The sequence below is a fragment of the Podarcis liolepis genome (genome assembly GCF_965112155.1).
Source record: "Podarcis liolepis genome assembly, chromosome: 12".
NCBI classification, from domain to species: Eukaryota; Metazoa; Chordata; class Lepidosauria; order Squamata; family Lacertidae; genus Podarcis; species Podarcis liolepis.
The window spans coordinates 17790425-17811045 of record NC_139563.1 but is presented as its reverse complement, the minus strand read 5'-3'; the positions used below and the strand labels follow the sequence as shown (position 1 = coordinate 17811045).

Genomic DNA, 20621 nt, shown 5'->3' with positions numbered 1-20621 from the left:
GCTTAAATAAATATTTGAAAATATGCTACAAAATTGCAAATTTTAAATTTACTGTCCAGATTTTCAATCACACCCTGTCTCTGGCTAATTTCAAGTGCTGCCCGTAAAGTTTTGCTAAAGATCTTGAATGACTCTCTGCCACGTTACAGTGTTAAGACTAAGAATGAAGTCTTGCTTGTTGCAGAGACACTGGTGGTCAGTGTCAGGGCTGGAGTCAGACGCTGGTCAGCACGAAAGTCACACACGGCTCCATTGTCAGTGAAGTTAACTCTTTATTCAAGGAAACGGCATATAGCTCATCAACACTTCCTAGGAGGTCTTGCCTCTATGGAGCAGTTGCCAGGACTGGAGGTCCCTGCCTTCCACCCTTTCAAAGGCTCCTCCCAAATGTTTCCCAAGCGGTCTCAAACTACGCCTCTGCACCTCTGGCCTCTGTTCTGCTCACCTCATTATATTGCATGTTCTTGGAGACCAAGGGGGAGGAGTGCTTGTCACAGCAGGAGAGGGAAAGTCCTTGAATTCTGCAGTAGCCTCTTGACCCCCCTTCTCTGCTTCAGCCTCAGAGTCTGAACTGCTCCCCATCAAAAGCTCTTCCCGATCACTAAATCCTGTTGCCCCTTCAGCATCTGGCCCCTCCTCTCAGTCCTCTCCCTCTGACCTCTCCTCTATGTCCCACCACCACCCCTTGGCTCTAAACATTTCTCCTCTGGGGTTTCCATTGAGGGTTCCCTGGCTGGTGCCTCCCACCACTCCTCTTGGTCCAGCCAGTCCCTGATAGTCAGCTGCAGAATATTGCATCTGCAAAACCGGTTTTTTTGTTGCCAGTTACTGACTGAGATCATAGTTCATATTCTAATAGGAATTAGAGCAGGGGTCAGCAACCTAAGGCCCATGGGCTGCAAGCAGCCCACGGGGGTCGTTTAACTGGCCCATGAGCCACCCCTGAACTGAGCTGCTCACTCGCCAAGTCCCTGCACGCTTCACTAAACCAGCGCAGCATGGCGCAGAGGCTCGCTTTTGTGGCGCCGGTAATCATGTCTGCACAGACACAGATGCCAGAAATCGCATCTGCACAGACCATGGAAATCACGTCTGTGCAGATGCTGGAAATCGCGTCGACGCAGACCCTGGAAATTGCGTGCATGCGCGATCTGGCCTACAGAGGGATCTCCGCTAGAGTGAACCAGCCCAGGCAGGGTAAACCTTGCCGACCCCTGAATTAAAGGAAGAGAATGGCAAGTTTTCTCCGGAGTTGTCCTATTCAGAGATTCACAACTGCAGTTGTGTTAGGTAAAGATATATATATTTTGTTTGTACAGGCCCTAATGAATTTGAAAGGTCAACAGTGAGGCGGCTATCTTTCCTCTCTTTATTTCTCCTCATATAGCCATTGTCATTAGTGGAGGTGCTGTTGTGTCAGCAATCTCTTGTAAAGAGTGAATACGATGACTTAAGAGGATACAGGAAATCATATTCCCATGTAGGCCTGGGGAAATGTATTGTCACCCAGTCACAAGTTCTCTCTAAACACAGTAGTGAGAGAGAATTGTTTTAAAACAATGGCAAAGGGATATGGAACTCCTGTTAGTAACTCTCACAAGCACAAATGGTTGGAAATGTCATGAAACAGATGACATTTAATGAAAAAGTCTTGGGATGGGGGTGATCTCTCTCTCTCTCTCTCTCTCTCTCTCTCTCTCTCTCTGTGTGTGTGTGTGTGTGTGTGTCTGTTGCAACCTAATGATGGAGAAATATCATATCTGGTTACAGCAACAAGAATAGTTTGTGTAGGACATTGGAAGCAACCTGCTAATATTGTCAAGCATCCCTTCTCTGCCCCATTGTCTGGCTTGGCCATGAGGAGCTGATTGGAAGCACCCACTTTCAGATTTTAGTCACTGTGTCCAACTGTTGCTTCTTGAAACAAGCCAATGTCATATTGTGGTTTTGCTTCATCCCAGGTGATGGCGTCAGCTTGACAGAGCTCTGGTCTAAGCAGCTTGCCTCTGCTTGCTGCTGGAGACCGAAGTCTGCTGCTATGAGTCTTTGGCCTGAGCGGCACGTAGAATCAGCCAGAGAGTTACCTGCTTTTCTTTGACTTTGCCATCTTGGAACTTGACCTCTGATTTGCTTGACTTTGCCTCGCCAAAACTGGGATCATGCTTAACATCTCCCCGCTTAGACTAGAACCCAGTCAAGCTGAGACCACAAACTTGTTTAAGTTTCTTATAAAAGAGACATTTCTTGATTTCCCCAACCCAAGAAAAGTACAGGTAAATAATAATAATTATAATGATGATTAGATGTATTTGTTCTGTGTATATATGGAAAGACACACTGTGTTTCCTATTTTAGCATTTCAATATTGGAATTTCTCAAAGAATTAAAAAAAAATCAAAGAAAAGTATTCTACAATAGAGGAATAAGCAACTTCCTAGCAGCAAGGTACCTCTTGCAAATTTCAGATCTCAGGATTTAGTTTCACCAGTTCTGTGGACCATGAATAATTCATCTGGCTGTTAAAAATACATGCTGATTCCTGGATCAGTCTGTTTCCAGGCTATAGTTAATTTATGGATTTATTTCTTGAAGGAATAATTCAGATTTGGCTGACAGATCTTTAAAAACTCAGATAATATCATCGTTTTATTGAGGATGAAGGGGGTCCTTTACAGAGTCTGATATGGATTATATAACCAAGTACAGTAATAGTTAGTATAATACTAAGATATAAGGATATAAGGATGTAATTCAAAGGAGAGAAGCACCAACACTTTTACATTCTTTATTAAATAAATATTATGCCAGTATTATAGGCAGCATGGCAAGAGTTAATCTCGGTACATGAGAGGAAAAAAGAATTGGGCTAAAGTGAATCCCTGTGGTAAATTTTATTCTGATTTATTTCGTTTACTTAAGGCCAAATTAAGTGAAAACAGCAGTTCATTGTTAATTTTGCCTCTTCTACCTGCCCTAAGGTCATATAAAATCATTTTATAGCTTGCTTTATCAATTTGTAAAAGATACCCAGAGAGTGATAATAAAACATTTTAAACAAAGACAGTTGAACAACAAAATCTTAAGCAAGGTAAATTAGGGGGAAAACACATAAAACACACAAATACAAATGACAGGTAACACCGTGGATTCATTATAAATTGGTGGATTAAAATCATTCAAAATAGGGAAGCCAAATCTTAACCAGACACATATAACATAATGATGAGGGTGCCAGGCTCGGCTCTCTCTCTGGAGTGCATTCCACATGAGGTGCCTCTAGGGAAAAGGACCTCTCTCCAGTGGCCACCTGCTTCACCTTAGTTCTCAGACAAGTTCATGAAAGACAAGACAGTCTTTCAATGCACTCCAGACCCAAGCTATATAGAGTTTTGAAGACCAGAGCAAGCACTCTGAGTTATAACCAGAAACAAATAAGATGACTGTGAAATTTTCAACCCTGATGCCCTAATGCCCTGGCAGCCAGTACCAGCCAATCTGGGTGCTGTGTTATGCAGTTTATATTTCTGCAGGATTTTTCAATGATGTTTCAGATACATACGTTTTCACTTAAACACGCAGTGACTTGGAACATAACCCCTGCGTGAATTGGGAGTTGCCTGTATAACATGTCGTGATAGGCCTTTCTTGTGTGTGCAAAGGAAGTCAGTGTAATGAAGAGTGTGGCTCAGAGTGCTCCTCCATGAAGTTCATTTCCGTACATTTCTGAGCACAATTCAAAGTGTTGGTGCTGACCTTTAAAGCCCTAAACGGCCTTGATCCAATATACCTGAAGGAGCGTCTCCACCCCCATCGTTCTGCCCGGACATTGAGGTCTAGTGCTGAGGGCCTTCTGGCGGTTCCCTCGCTGCGAGAAGCCAAGTTACAGGGAACCAGGCAGAGGGCCTTCTCGGTAGTGGCACCCTCCCTGTGGAACGCCCTCCCACCAGATGTCAAAGAGAAAAACAACTACCAGACTTTTAGAAGACATCCGAAGGCAGCCCTGTTTAGGGAAGCTTTTAATGTTTAATAGACTACTGTATTTTAATATTCTGTTGGAAGCTGTCCAGAGTGGCTGGGGAAACCCAGCCAGATGGGTGGGGTATAAATAAATTATTATTATTATTATTATTATTATTATTATTATTATTATTATTTATTATTATTCATAAATTTGCCTTCTTGAAGCTGCCATTCTGCATGGTCTGCAGAAAGTGGATAGGCTGCTTCCTAATACTAGCACTCAGGCCAGTGAAGCTGAATGGTGGAAGATTCAGGACAGGGGAAAAAAAGATGATAATTCTTCAGCCTACACATAATTAATGATGGAATTCACTCCCAGAAGATGTAGGTAGTAATGACAAGCAATTTGGATGCCTTTGAATGAGGATGAGGCAATTTCATAGAGGATGAAGCTATCAATGACCACTAGCCACTGCTTGAGGCAGTCTGCCTTTGAATACCAGCTGAGCATTGCAACGGGGGGGGGGGGGCAAAATGCTGTTGTGCTCAAGTTCTGCTTGTGAGCTTCCCATTGGTGTATTCTAGTAACGAGGACTGCCTTTGATCATCGGTCTTCAAAGAAATTGGATTAATTTGTAATATAACAGTAGATGCAGTTCCTTTGTTTGCTGTGCTAGGAATAATAGATCCATCAAATCAACATTTATCTCACTGGGATATGTTGACATCTTTGCTGCTGGCTTCTGGTGCTCTGCAACAGACCTGACAGTAGAATCATGGTATACTCAGGTGCAGTCCATTGCTGCGGCCGATAAATTGGCCTGCTAGGTAAGGGTGTCCAGAGGTTAGATGAGTCCTTTATCATCAATCAGTTGTTAGCCCACACTTTCCCAGTGCAGTGGGGTGGTGGGGTGGGAGAGCCCCAAATCCACATTAATTGTGTAACCAAACCCTACCTGCAAAATTGCAACCATCAGGAAGTGGCCTTAGTGTCATGTACGAAAGTGCCCTTAGAGCAACGTTACATTATTATATGGCAATAAAGTCAGGTCTGCCATCAAATGTACCTCTGGAGATACATCTGGCAAACCTGTATGATGCATATGCTTCTTAAAAACACATTCGTTGCATTCACATGTTACATTTCTAGGTGTATACTTAAAAGAAATGTGGGAAGAGGCCTTCAAAGGCTTTGGGGGGACTGTGCATAACGGCGTGCCAAGTAAATGTGTACAGCTTCAGTTCTCATATTCCCTTTTTTTATCTGGAGGCTGTTGTACTATCTCCTTGACATAAAAATATGTGCAATAAATTATTTAGATACTGTTTGTCAAGAGATGGGCTTCCTTTCCCACACATTCTCCTCTGTCTCATTTTGTCGCTTTAGATGGTGATGTTTTTGGAAAGCTTCTTTAATACTGTCATTTGCTAGCCTGGTAATTTTCGTCTTGTTGCCATGTGCATGTATTTTTTGGAAGGGGTGGGGAAACGGGATGGGAGGGGTGGCATTTGTCCTTTACCAAGCACCCTCATTTGTCTTCTGCAGAAACGATTGCAAATTATAATTCTGCATATTAAAGAAGCAGCTGTGTTATCCTTGAAACCTCAGATTTCACCATGCAAGTAGCTTCTAATTATTTTCCGAGTGAAAAGGTTCAAAGTAATCTGAACAAGGTTTGTTTTTCGGTTTGTACTCTGTAACTAGGCATAATAAATGGGTCAGCATCATAATGAGTTGCAACACACCCCTTCAATTCTATACACAAAGGAAGTCGATTTAAGACTTTCAGGGATTCGATAGAATTTTTCAAAAACAAAGGGCTTAATGAGTCCTTGTTGCTCATAAAATGAATGCTTGAGTCTTCTCAATGTGCTGGAAAATGAAGATGGTGTAAAGCAGATAAGCATTTTTTAAAGCAAAAGAAGGAGGTATATAATACATTTCTGTGTATTAACAAAAGAAAAACACCCCTCTTTCAACACTTCGGTCACATTCACACCATACATTTTAAAGCACATGTTTCCCTCCAAAGGATCCTGGGATCTGTAGTTTGTTACGCATGCTGGGAATTTTAGGTCTTTGAGTGGTAAACTGGTTCCCAGCACTCTTGGAGGGAAACTCATAACTGATAAAGTGGTGTAAATGTGCTTTAAAGGTATGGCAGACTTCAGAACATGAAATGGGTTGGGGAAAACATGATATAAATTGACTGTTTGGTTGAGCTGAAAGGCTGCTTCACACATTGCAATGTTCCTAAACAACATGTGAAGAGAGATCTTTTGGACTTATGAATGTCACCCTGCTCTGAATTACTTTGCTGTTACTAACGTTGCTGGGTTTTTCTTAGAATTGTTGCAAATGTGATAAAAAAATTGAAAAATCAATAAAAAATATTATTAAAAATATGAATACAGAACAGTGAACAAGTACCCTTGTTAGATAGTTGTGATTGGCTTCAGCTACCATTGATTGTATACTTCTCGTGGCAAATCCTGATTTTCTCTTCAGTAATGTGTGATTACCCTTAATATGACCCTTAATTCTCTGGCTCTTTGCTGCTACTTCTAAGAACTTTTGGCAAATGCTGTTTGTTCTGCTACTGCAGGTCATGAGAAGGGGAGAAAGGGACTGCCTAGGCAGTTCTGTTGGATGAAAATCTCAATCTCTCTCTCTCTCTCTCTCTCTCTCTCTCTCTCTCTCTGTGTGTGTGTGTGTGTGTCTGTCTGTCTTATCTATCTATCATCTATCTATCATCTATCTATCTATCTATCTATCTATCTATCTATCTATCTATATATCTAGGGCAGCGCTCACACAACTCTGATAATGTGTCTTATTTTAGAAGAGTATTTGTGTTTGTGTGTGGAGTTCCAGCTCTTTAATTACGTACTGAAAGCAACCATAATGCAATGCTGATTGCTTCTTCAAGCAAGAAATGCCTTTATTTTCCCTGGGTTGTCCTTTGCATACGCCTGTACCTGAACATAATCTTTAACTTGCACTGTCAACCACTGTAAGAAACAGAAAAAATTATGAATGAAGTAATGGTAAAGAAAGATCACTGTTTTAATAACAGAGGATAATGCTGGGCTCAGCAAGATTTACGTTCATTCACTTAATGAGGTCACAGAATCAAGGCAGTGTGTTCTCCAGGAGCAGCATGAAATGATAAGTTTCACCTTATTCCATTAGAGGGTGGAATTAACCTCCCTGGTAATTTTGTTGTCATTAGACTGTCACGTATTCAGCAGCCATAAAAATGCTTCCCTCCCTCTCTTGTCAGCTCGCCTAATATATATGCAGGGGAGTTTTTGGTTACCAAATTGCTGCTCAGTTTTCCCTTTGACATGTGAACATTTTCAGGAGCAGAGCATATCCGCCTTGACATAAAGCAATCACAATGATAGGTTCTTCCCTTTTCTCAGAATAGTTGACCTGACATTCTTCCCTGGGAAACTTGGTCTTCCTCCTTTCACTAGAACAGAAAAGCAACCGACAAGCACCTGCTTTTCATTGTGCTCTCCTCTTCTTGAGTTTTCGCCTTATGCAATGAATTTTTTTTAATTTTTAAAATCATTTGTACTTGAGTGAAAAGCTGGTGCTCAGCAGCAGCTGTTATTCCAAAGGGGTTTCACTGCCAAACAGCTGAAATTAGAAATGAAGAGGCGCTATTAGTCAGTCTTGCTCGCCTCTTTCAGGGTGTTCTAATAGAATTTTATTAGTGATGCCAATGCTTATATAGTTAGACCAGAGGGACTTCCTTCAATAGAGTTTCTCAGAATCAAATGCAGGGGTCAGTGTGAGTGTGGTTGTGTGTGTAAGAAAGCAACAACAGCTGGCTTATTTTAAGTCTTTATCAGTCTCTTGAAAGGGCAGGCAACTCTGTGTCCTTTGGCTACCGGTAATTAAAAAAGCTATGGCTCACTAGAAGGACAGATCCTGAATCTGAGGCTCCAATACTTTGGCCACCTCATGAGAAGAGAAGACTCCCTGGAAAAGACCCTGATGTTGGGAAAGATTGAGGGCGCAAGGAGAAGGGGATGACAGAGGACGAGATGGTTGGACAGTGTTCTCGAAGCTACCAGCGTGAGTTTGACCAAACTGTGGGAGGCAGTGGAAGACAGGAGTGCCTGGCATGCTCTGGTCCATGGGGTCACGAAGAGTCGGACACGGCTAAACGACCAAACAACAGCAAATGGCCTTTTAAGCAGTGGGGGGTTAATTGTTTTTGTTTGTAATTATTTTATGGGTTTTGGTGTTTTTATACCTGTAATCCTCAGATGAAGAGTGGTACAGTCGTGCCTTGGCTCTCAAACAGAATGTGTTCCGGGAGTCTGTTCGATTCCTGAACTGTTCGAAAACCAAGGTGTGGCTTCTGATTGGCTGCAGGAATGTCCTGTAGCCAATCAGAAGCCGTGGAAACCTTGCCAGATGTTTGGCTTCCAAAAACCGTTCAGAAACTGGAACGCACACTCCTGGGTTTCGATCGTTTGGGAGCTGATTTGTTTGGGAGCCAAGGCGTTTGAGATCCAAGTTACGACTGTATAGAAATTTTAATCATCACCATCATCTATGCTGAACTTTTGACCAGTTTTCAAAGACAGTCCGCATTTAGAGCTGGAGTGCAAAACCTCAGTTTCATTGTAATGATTGCACCAGGAACTACTGGCATTGTCAGGTGTCTGCTGTGACATGCACACACTAGCAGGGGTCACACTGCTGACTCCCCGGCTCCTCTCCTTGCCATTGCTACTGGTGCCTGTTCATCTGCCATCTTCAAACTGTGAGAACAAAAACAAGGAGAAGGAGCCTCTGTTTCCTTGTCTTCTCACTCTGGACAATGGTGCAGATTGAGATGGAGCAAATCAATGAGCTGTGAGTGACTATTGGGGGGGGGCGGGGGGAAGGAAGCAACTCTGACAGAAGACGTCTCCACCCCCATCGTTCAGCCCAGACACTGAGGTCCAGCTCCGAGGGCCTTCTGGTGGTTCCCTCACTGCGAGAAGTGAGGTTATAGGGGAACCAGGCAGAGGGCCTTCTCAATAGTGGCGCCTGCCATGTGGAATGCCCTCCCATCAGATGTCAAGAAAATAAACAACTATCTGACTTTTATAAGACATCTGAAAGCAGCCCTGTTTAGGAAAGTTTTCAGTGTTTGATGTTTTAATGTGTTTTTAGTATTCTGTTGGGAGCTGCCCAGAGTGGCTAGGGAAACCCAGCCAGATGGGTGGGGTATAAATAATAAATTATTATTATCATTATATTATTACAAGGGCCTTGCCCAAGGAATCCCCAAACACTATCTGGGTGTGACCCCTTGGTCTATTTAGTCCAGGAACTTCATCTCAAGCAGTATCCATAGCAAGGAACTGATTGAAGGCATTATCAGTGCAGAATGTTTGTGCACCATTTTTTATTCCTGCTGAGAGGCAAGCATAGGCTGTCTGCAAGAATAGAATTTTGATTGCTGCTGAGAGGAGTGAGCAAAGGATTATATAACTCCAGCTGGTATTTGTTTAGGCTGTAGAAATCCAGGGAGACAATTTGAGAATATGTGCTGGAACAAGAACTGTACAAAAATAGAATTTAAAAATCACTTCCAGAAAAGTGGCATGGATTCGTTCTTGGGTACAGAATGCTGTCATGTGCACATGGCATACCAAGTTGAGGAAAGGGCAAAGTCTGTAGTAAAGAGTCTACTAGTTGCTGGGACTGGTGAGCAATACTTTCTAGAAGTACTTTTTAGCATTGATGAGTAATCTTTGGCCCTCCAGATGTTGTTAGACTCCAAGTCCCATCAGCCCCAGCCATTGTGGCCAATGGTTAGGGATGATGGGAATTATAGTCCAAAACATCTGGAAGAAAACAGGTTCCTCACCTCTGATTTGCAGTTGGGGGATATTACCTTACCTGCTCTGGGCTGTTGGTGGTCAACCACACCAGCAAGGAAGTCTTTCATCCTCCTTCCACTGCTTCTGCATGACCACAGACAGGTAGCGATGAACTGGCTGAATCCCTGCTTGATAACCAAATTAGGGCAATAGGCGCAGGTCAGAGTTTGCTCATATTGTCAGGGTGAGCTGTAGGTAGCTGAGTTGAGCCAGGGAGTTGTGGGATCTAAGCCCCAAATACTTAGTCCCCAAATATCGGAAAAATCGCCTCCATTCCTACAGATCTTCTAGGGCACTGTTTCTCAAACTGGGGTCTCCAGCTGTTGAGAGACTACAACTCCCATCATCCTGCTAGCTAGAGGTGATGGGAGTTGTAGTCCAACAACAGCTGGAGCAACACTGCTCTAAGGTGCAGGTTCCAAAGACCTCAGGAGCTCTCTCTACAGTAACTCAGAGCATGGCTTCTAGCGTGGCTGCCCTTGTTCTGTGGAAGAGTATTCCTGTTGAGATAGAGCAGGCACCCATTATCTGCACTTTCCCTAAACAATTGAAGATCTTTTTTGGTCCCAGTAACCCTTCCAAGTTGGAGGAATAGGTCTTTGCCATGGGTGACTACTTGGTGTTGTTGTTTTTTTAATTTATCTGCTGCTGTTACTTTGTCTGTTGAGGGTTTTTTTAGCTGTTTTATTGCCTTTGGTACATCTCCTTGAGATGTGCATGAAAAGCGATAAACAATAATATACAGTGGTACCTCGGGTTAAGTACTTAATTCGTTCCGGAGGTTCGTTCTTAACCTGAAACTGTCCTTAACCTGAAGTACCACTTTAGCTAATGGGGCCTCCTGCTGCCACTGCGTGATTTCTGTTCTCATCCTGAAGCAAAGTTCTTAACCCGAGGTAATATTTCTGGGTTAGCGGAGTCTGTAACCTGAAGCGTATGTAACCTGAACTGAATGTAACCCGAGGTACCACTGTAATAGTTGGCATCGGGATTTAATGCAAGTTATGATTTCTGCTCTTGTTACAATTATTTAGGAAAAGCACATCATGAGTCAGATCACATTAGATTGTTCCTCAGGAGTAACTTTGAATCTCTGGTTATAATATATAAAAATATAAGCTCAGCAAGTGCTCTTAAAATGCATTGTGCTCTTTGTACCTGAGTCATGACTATATCAAAGGGCAGGCTTTTGAGCTGGAAGATGAACCTCCAGCCCTTTCCTGGTCATGGAAACTTGAAGTGGCATTCCTGCTTTCTGCTTGAAAGTGCTTCGTTTGTTAACAGGAGTTGAGTGCAAGCCTGGCCCATGCGAAAGTATCAGAAAATAAGTCTGAACTTTCCCTCCAAAGTGCCTGTGTGCATTCTTGTTTCTTCAGCTTGTTTCTGTAACATTTTGTGATAAAACCAGGCAGCAATCACTAGTGTTTCCTATTGCACATCCAGGGAAGCTGTGATGAGAATTCTTCAGAAGCAGCTAGTTGCTAGGATACCTGGCCTTCATTCTTTTTGTGTGGCTGTCTCCTTCCTGTGCGCTAATGAGTTTAAGGAATTTCTCTCCCTTTCTTTAAAATGATGCCAGTAGGCTTTCACTTTTTCATTCCACCTCACTTGCATAATTATTTTTCTGGTCACTGTTTTTAAAACCTTGCGTCCCTTAAGTGAGGGATTGAGAAAATTTGGAACAGTACATAACAAGCTTATTTACTAATATGTCACATTTACTAATGAGCCACCAAGAGGCAATTCTGTCCTGAGTGCCTTTGAGGATCAGAGTATATATAGAACTGGACTGAGTACTAAATATGCTGGATGGCCTGGAAGTCTTCTCCTTTGGTCACTGACCTCTGATTGGAAAGTTTGCAATCCCTGAAAGTTTGCAATCCTACATTTCCCTGAAAGCATAGTGCATTTTTAATAGGCACAATCTCATGCCAACTTTTTCCAAACAAGATAAATGGCTTCTGTTTTGACCTTTGGCATGAACTTAAGGAAATGCCTGGCAGTTTGATTTGTGTGCTAAAACCATATAATAAGGTGATTTACAGCTGTTTACATCATGATTGCCATCCTTGCCTTGCCAACTTTTCCCCATCTATCCCTTTTCTGTACCTTTAACATCAGGTGATAGTGTGCATACCCGTGCTTTGAAATAAAATTCTCAGGCTGACTTCTCCTGTGAAAGGCAAAAGAACAGATCAGACTGGTCCCTTCCTCCCCAGTTAGTTTGCAGATCACCCTAATGGACGGCACAAATGAGAGGACCATTTTCTCACATTGCCCTGCATTTGCTGCTAAGTGTACATTCAACAGGGAACTGCAGCTAGTCCGGACTTCCTGGGGACCATAGGGACACCTGTGTTCAAAAACACTCATTTGCCAAAGTCACATGCTTCTCCTTTTAGGTGCGCTCATGAAAACATAATGTATGAAGATGTCCTGTATCATTTAGAGAATCATCCAGCAAGTAAATTGGGTGTTCATTCCTGCCCAAGTTGGCAAATCCCCATCACTTCCAATTCATTTCCCAATTCTTCCTTGTGGACATGTCAAGGAGAAAACTGGTACAATATCCCATTCTCCCTATGCAGTGAGCCTTTTACATGGAGAAGCGTTCAGACATGTAAACCCCGCCCCCACGCAGTATGAAGTGGTACAGTCCAGAGCAGACTAGTAGCAGGTATTATTTCTGCATGTTTGTGTGAATCCACCGTAAGTCATGGCAACCAGTGAAGTGGAAAAGGGTCAGGGAAATGCTAAGTGGGATGATGTTGGGTCACAAGCCTTCTTCCACTAGATATTACGGGGGAGATGTGGGTCAGCAGCCATGTGTCCCTCATTATTTCTAGTGCAGGCCTGTTAAGCAGCATAGATTACACGGAACTCAACAGCTTGCTACTGTAGAGGGAGTAAACTGAGATTCTTAACAGCTTTGACTCTTACCATAATAGTGGGGGTATTCAGAATGGGTCTGCCTTTAATACCACAGAGCCTAGGGCTTGCTGATCAGAAGGTTGGCGGTTCAAATCCCCGCGACGGGGTGAGCTCCTGTTGCTCGGTCCCTGATCCTGCCAACCTAGCAGTTCGAAAGCACATCAAAGTACAGTGGTGCCTCGCAAGACGAAATTAATTCGTTCCGCAATTCTCTTCGTCTTGCGGTTTTTTCGTCTTGCGATGCACGGTTTCCCATAGGAATGCATTGAAAATCAATTAATGCGTTCCTAGGGAAACCACCTTCAGACCAGGTCCGGGGACAGTCTGTCCCCGGACCTCTTCTGAAGGCTGGGGGGGGGGGAGGACAAGGGCTTTTCTTCCCACCCCCAGCATTTTAAAAAACCCTGGGACAGCGGAGGACTTCTCCGCTGTGCGGGGCTATCTTAAAATGCTGGCGAGCGGCATTTTAAAATCGCTCCGGACAGCGGAGGACTTCTCCGCTCTCCGGGGCGATTTAAAAGCCCCTGGGAAGGCAGGCAGGGGGGACAAAGACTTTCGCCCCCTGCCCGCCTTCAGAAGGTGTTCCCGCCCCCCGCCCCACTTCGGAACAGCTTTCCGAAGTGGGGCGGATGGGGCAGGTGTCCCGCCCCCCCCGCCCCACTTCGGAACAGTTTTCCGAAGTGGGGCGGCGGGGCCAGGTGTTCCCGCCCCCCCTCCCCACTTCGGAACAGCTTTCCGAAGTGGGGCGGCGGGGCCAGGTGTCCCCGCCCCCCGCCCCACTTCGGAACAGCTTTCCGAAGTGGGGCGGCGGGGGCGGGTGTCCCCGCCTGCCCGCCCCACTTCGGAACAGCTTTCCGAAGTGGGGCGGCGGGGCCGGGTGTCCCCGCCCCCCCCGCCCCACTTCGGAACAGCTTTCCGAAGTGGGGCGGCGGGGCCAGGTGTCCCCGCCCCCCGCCCCACTTCGGAACAGCTTTCCGAAGTGGGGCGGCGGGGGCGGGTGTCCCCGCCTGCCCGCCCCACTTCGGAACAGCTTTCCGAAGTGGGGCGGCGGGGCCGGGTGTCCCCGCCCCCCCGCCCCACTTCGGAACAGCTTTCCGAAGTGGGGCGGCGGGGCCAGGTGTCCCCGCCCCCCGCCCCACTTCGGAACAGCTTTCCGAAGTGGGGCGGCGGGGCCAGGTGTCCCCGCCCCCCGCCCCACTTCGGAACAGCTTTCCGAAGTGGGGCGGCGGGGGCGGGTGTCCCCCCGAGCGCTTCTAAAGGCGGGCGGCTGGGAGGGAATCCCTTGGCCCCCCGCTGGACTTCCCGAAGCTCTTTTGAAGTCCGGCGGGGGTCCAAGGGATTCCTTCCCAGCCGCCCACGTTTAAAAGCACTCTGGGGAAAGCAGCGCACTTCGCTGCTTTGCCCGGAATGCTTTTAAATGCGGGCGGCTGGGAGGGAATCCCTTGGCCCCCCGCTGGACTTCCCGAAGCTCTTTTGAAGTCCGGTGGGGGTCCAAGGGATTCCTTCCCAGCGGATCTCTCTGCCAGCAGCGGCAGCTCTGCCGCTGCTGGCGGAGACTTGCCGGCATCCCGAAGCCTGTGCGCAGCGCGCCCAGGCTTCGCGGATCTCTCTGCCAGCAGCGGCAGCTCTGCCGCTGCTGGCGGAGACTTGCCGGCATCCCGAAGCCTGCGCGCAGCGCGCCCAGGCTTCGCGGATCTCTCTGCCAGCAGCGGCAGCTCTGCCGCTGCTGGCGGAGACTTGCCGGCATCCCGAAGCCTGCGCGCAGCGCGCCCAGGCTTCGCGGATCTCTCTGCCAGCAGCGGCAGCTCTGCCGCTGCTGGCGGAGACTTGCCGGCATCCCGAAGCCTGCGCGCAGCGCGCCCAGGCTTCGCGGATCTCTCTGCCAGCAGCGGCAGCTCTGCCGCTGCTGGCGGAGACTTGCCGGCATCCCGAAGCCTGCGCGCAGCGCGCCCAGGCTTCGCGGATCTCTCTGCCAGCAGCGGCAGCTCTGCCGCTGCTGGCGGAGACTTGCCGGCATCCCGAAGCCTGCGCGCAGCGCGCCCAGGCTTCGCGGATCTCTCTGCCAGCAGCGGCAGCTCTGCCGCTGCTGGCGGAGACTTGCCGGCATCCCGAAGCCTGCGCGCAGCGCGCCCAGGCTTCGCGGATCTCTCTGCCAGCAGCGGCAGCTCTGCCGCTGCTGGCGGAGACTTGCCGGCATCCCGAAGCCTGCGCGCAGCGCGCCCAGGCTTCGCGGATCTCTCCTGCCTTCAAAAGCCGTCCGGGATAGCAGGAAGCGCTTCCCTGCTATCCCGGACTGCTTTTAAAATGCTGGCCCTGGGGAGCAAAGCCTTTTGGCCCCCGCCAGCCTTCCTGGACCTCTTCTGAAGGCCGGAGGGGGGGGGAAAGGCTTTGCTCCCCACCGCTAGCATTTAAAAGAGGTCCCCGGAGATTTCCCTATGGGCTTTCGTCTTGCGAAGCAAGCCCATAGGGGAATTCGTCTTGCGAGGCAAATCGCGGACGAAAAAACCTTTCGTCTAGCGAGTTTTTTGTCTTGCGAGGCATTCGTCTTGCGGGGCACTACTGTACAAGTAGATAAATAGGTATCGCTCCAGCAGGAAGATAAATGGTGTTTCCATGTGCTGCTCTGGTTCACCAGAAGTGGCTTACTCATGCTGGCCGCATGACCCAGAAGCTGTACTCTGGCTCCCTTGGCCAGTAAAGTGAGATGAGCGCCGCAACCCCAGAGTCATCCGTGACTGGACCTAATGGTGAGGGGTTCCTTTACCTTTACCTTAATACTTAGCTACAAGTCAGCCATTAAGCTGGTGGGAGGTAGCTGGGGTACCTTCATTGACTTGGCTGCTGTGTGACTAGATTGGAAATGAGCTATTGAAAACCACCCTTATTCTTTCTCCTCTCCTGTGTGTGTTCCTCATACATAGGAAGTAGACGTAAGTGGAAATGCATCATTTTTGCCCATATATGCTAGGTTAAATGTGTTGACCTATTTTTAAACTTGGAAGGAGTTACCCTGCTTTAGCAACCGCATTGCATTTAGCAATCACCCTGCTAATAGTCACTCAGCGCCACATCATTACTTACAGCGGTTTAAGTCTTCTGCAGTGGGTGGGTAGAGGTACACTCATAAAAATGTGCAATAATCAATTCCGTGCTTTTCAGGCTGTTTTAGTCCCAATGCATCTCATCCTGCTTTGGTCATTACTCTTGAGTTGGTAACGCAAATAAGAGAATTTTTGGGAAAGGGCTGTAGCTCAGGGCAGGGTGTCTGTGTTCTATGTAGAAGTTCCTGTGTTCAGTCTTCCACATCTCAAGACAGTGTTGACAATATGAACCTGGTGGTCTTGACTCAGTATAAGGCAGTTTCCTAGGTTCCTGTATCTCTTAACTCAGGCTAACCAGGAAAAAACAACAGCCACTCATTATGGGATTTGGTGAAACAAAGATTAATAATATCATTCCTCTCTGTTAGTGAAGTGGGTATATTACGTGCTAGGCATCAGAACAGTGGGAGGGCAGTATGTTGGATCTTGCCAGCTGTCAGTTCCACATCTGAAAATGATCTGACAGTAGTTGCTGTCCTTGTATGAACGATTTGCACAATACATGTTTATGCTGCAGTACAACTGATTTTTGCATCTACAAATTCTGCTTGAAAATATATCTGAATAGACTCAGCTCTTTAAAAAGAATCGGCTGTGGGAGTAGGGTCTCAAGGCCAAAGTTACTTAAATATGGACTCACGTGGGGCATTATTTTAATGTTATCTCTCTTTTCTTTCAAGATCTGAACATGGAGTTCAACCCATCAGATCATCCACGGGCCAGCACAATCTTCCTCAGCAAATCTCAAACAGACGGTAGGTTACCAGTGTTATTATACAAACAACAAAAGATTCATGTGCACTTTATAACATACGCTTCATGCATAGTTTATAATATGCATATGGCCCTATTGCAAGACCATACCTGATAACAATTTGGATAGATAATTAGCTATTATATTTATTTTATTTAAAAAGCTGTGGTTTGTGGCTGACCTGTTATTCAGAGTGGGCCACTGGCTTGGATTGTTTTAACAGCAGCATCAGAAATGGAAATTAACCATGCAAGTCTTTCATCCTAAACATGTTCAGGATCCTAAACATGTTTAGCATGAGAGCCTTATTGACTTATTTTCATTTTTTAGGACTTTAACAAAATGATCTGTGAGAGAGAAATAATCTTGCCTTCTCTTGAGGCATAAATCTGAACTCTCTGTTTTTAAAGCGTTCCATCAGCTAGTGGGCTTAATGCAATCTGATAAATGAGGGCCCCATACACACATAATCCTTTTTCCAAGACCACTTATGCGCCTATGTGCTATTGATTCTCAATAAGGGCTGTATTTCATAGTGAATTGTTATGTTTAGACTACTGGATTATTTATTTAGATTCCACCCCCCCCAAATCCTTTGTTTTTATCAACAATTAATCTTTCCCATTATACAGACACAATTGTATAGGTAAGTGTTTTGAAATTGACGTATTGTAGCATAGAATTCTCACATATTAACTCGATACGAATCTTCCTTTTGAAAAGACTGCGGAGTAAGGTCTCACTTTGTTCTTAAGTTGTTGTGCTTTATCTGAACCCATCTATTTAGGTCGGTGAGGACCAAGTACATTTACAAAGACTGGTCCTCTCTTCTACCAAATAGGCTGAGAGACAGTTCTTTTGCTCAAGGCACTGTTGCTTTGCAAGGACCTGAAGCTGCTTGCAACAAATTTTCCACTGGACCACACAGGCTTATGTTGTAAATGATGACTTGTTTTACAAAACAGGCAAGAGTTACTTATTGGAAACTTTAGGAATAATTTTTCAACAAGTTAGTTCAGTTAGAGAGGCCTCAGAGCTGAGGTGGTTGATTTATAGCATTTTGCTTGCGGGCTGCACATTTTAAAAATAAAACAGTCTTTCTCCTTGCACTCATTGATCAGTGGAGTCGAACATCATCATTTATTAGTCTGGGTTTCTACAGCACCTGGAAATTAACAGTATTTGCCTTAGAGTGAACCTTGATGCAATCAGTGGAGGGAGATTCATTTACTGTTGGCTTATTCAATCTGTAGTGCTGGGCCTCAGTGATAATAGTTCCCCCTTGTTCTGAAGCTGTCAGGTATAATAAATGGCAATCATTTTGTCTCTGAAATGTTTTCTAGATATCCTTGACAAAAGTCAACCCTCTGTTAAGTCTTCTCTACCCCTGCTGTGATAGCATGTCCTGATACATAGCTGTCAACGTTTCCCTTTTCTTGTGAGGAACCTTATTCGGAATTAGGGAATTTCCCTTAAAAAAAGGGAAACATTGACAGCTATGTCCTGATATCACAAGCCAGTTCTGAGGTGTGGGGGCTCTGGGAAATAAGCTGTGCCCCCCCAACCTAGTGGACCCTCAAGGGAAAGAAAGATAGAGGTGCCTGCTGCAATATTATGTTGCTGAATGCCAAGGACCAAGCTGACCACTGCCACCCTTCTCTGCATTCAGCCCAATGCTCAGCAGAAAGTTACCAGTGGCTGCTGCAGCTTCCACCATCTTTGTTTTCCCAGAATGCATCTATAATTGGCTGGTGTGTGTCTGCTAGAGATATTCACAAAACAATTGCATCAAGACAGGGAGTAAGCTCTACAAGAGGGTAAAGAAAGCCGTCCCCAATATGTTTTGGACTACATGCTGGCAGAGGCTGAGGGGGTTGGAGTTCAAAACTTACGGAGGGCTCCAGGTTGGGAAAGACTGATACAGAGGTATATAATAATAATAATAATAATAATTTTTATTTATATCCCGCCCTCCCCAGCCAAAGCCGGGCTCAGGGCGGCTAACAACAATCAAATAAACAATCAAATAATAACACATTCTAAAAATATTTCATTATAAAAATTAGTTAAAATCAAATTGATGGCAACCGATTAAACAAAATTCTGTGCAGGTTGCCAGAGGAGGGAGTCAGGCTGCGCCCTGACCAAAAGCCTGGCGGAACAACTCTGTCTTGCAGGCCCTGCGGAAAGATGTCAGGTCCCGCAGGGCCCTAGTCTCTTGTGACAGAGCATTCCACCAGTTTGGAGCCGCAGCCGAGAAGGCCCTGGCTCTAGTTGAGGCCAGCCTAACCTCTCTGAGGCCTGGGACCTTGAGGATGTTATTATTTGCAGACCGTAGGTTTCTCTGTGGGGCATACCAGGAGAGGCGGTCCCGTAGGTACGAGGGTCCTAGGCCGTATAGGGCTTTAAAGGTTAAAACCAGCACCTTAAACCTGATCCTGTACTCCACCGGGAGCCAGTGCAGCTGGTATAATACCGGATGAATGTGCTCTCGCAGCGAAGACCCCATAAGGAGTCTCGCCGCGGCATTCTGCACCCGCTGGAGTTTCTGGGTCAGTCTCAAGGGCAGCCCCACGTAGAGCGAGTTACAATAATCCAGTCTGGAGGTGACCGTCGCATGGATCACAGTGGCTAGGTCAGGACGAGAGAGATAAGGGGCCAACTGCTTAGCTTGGCGGAGATGAAAAAATGCCGCCTTTGTTATAGCTGTAATCTGCGACTCCATAGAGAGGGAGGTATCGAAGATTACACCCAAACTCTTAACGGACGGTGCTGGCACTAATTGCACCCCCGCAAGAGATGGGAGTTGCCCCCTCGATCCCATATCGTCCCGCCCCAGCCAGAGGACCTCTGTCTTCGAAGGATTTAACTTCAACCGGCTCCCACGTAACCATCCAGCCACCGCTTCCAGACATCTGGTCAGCGTGTCTGGGGCCGAGTCAGGATGGCCATCCATCAACAGATAGAGTTGGGTGTCATCAGCATACTGATGGCAACCCAACCCAAAACTCCGGACAAGCTGGGCGAGGGGGCGCATAAAGATGTTAAAAAGCATCGGGGAGAGAATTGCACCCTGAGGCACTCCACACACCAAGGAGTGGCGTGATGACAATTCCCCCCCAAGCGCCACCCTCTGTCCCCGACCAGAGAGAAACGAGCGCAGCCATTGAAGGACTGTGCCCTGGATCCCCACGTCGGCAAGGCGGTGGTCCAGGAGTTCGTGATCGACCATGTCAAAGGCTGCTGACAGATCTAGAAGAATCAGCAGCCCTGACCCGCCTCGATCCAGCTGCCTGCGGAGATCATCTGTTAGGGCGACCAGAGCCGTCTCGGTCCCATGACCAGCGCGGAAGCCGGACTAGAATGGGTCTAGAGCAGATGTTTCATCCAGAAACCTACCATGATTTCAAAAAGAGAACCTATGATTTCAAAAAGAGAATTGTTTTTCTGTGCAGTGTTTTCTTATGACTTAATGCAAGAGGAGCATTGGGAAATCAGGACAGTATCCAACTGTGTTCTACACAGTGTAGGCCCATTGGAATACAGACCATTAATTTTAGTGGGTCTATCCTGAATTGAACCAACATGGAATACAACCCTTGGTGTGACATGTATGATCTCTAAAATCCTTTTAACACTTATGTAACCTTCAGTGGTTGCTGAAACAGAGATGAATAATAGATAGAATAGAACAATAGATTTGGCTGTAGGATAGTTTCACTAAAGACCGACTCATTTCCTCTACTCTTAATGGAGTGTGAAAGAAGGATCACAATTGCCTGGTACCAAGACAAGTAAATTATACAGTTTGGTTAACCACAGAATGTCATATTGATCAGTTGGGGCAACAGGAACAAGCTTACTTTCACTTTCACTTTCCAGTGCCCATTTACAGCATTGCACTTGCTTATGTTGGCCTCCCTTCTATATCATCAGGTTGTCTGACTTTGTGGTACCATGTTATTCTAATGTTCTGTGTGCAA

General features: G+C 46.0%; 1 protein-coding gene across 1 annotated transcript in view; it reads left to right on the top strand.

Annotated features, from left to right (window-relative positions):
* The window catches only part of CCNY (cyclin Y), a gene marked incomplete at its 5' end in the record, with an annotated part of 121671 nt that overhangs the window by 51462 nt on the left and 49588 nt on the right, over positions 1-20621 (top strand). Inside the window, one exon of the mRNA XM_083467197.1 lies at positions 16565-16639. Coding sequence (XP_083323323.1) covers positions 16565-16639 — 75 coding nt within the window. The remainder of the gene's footprint in view (positions 1-16564; positions 16640-20621) is intronic.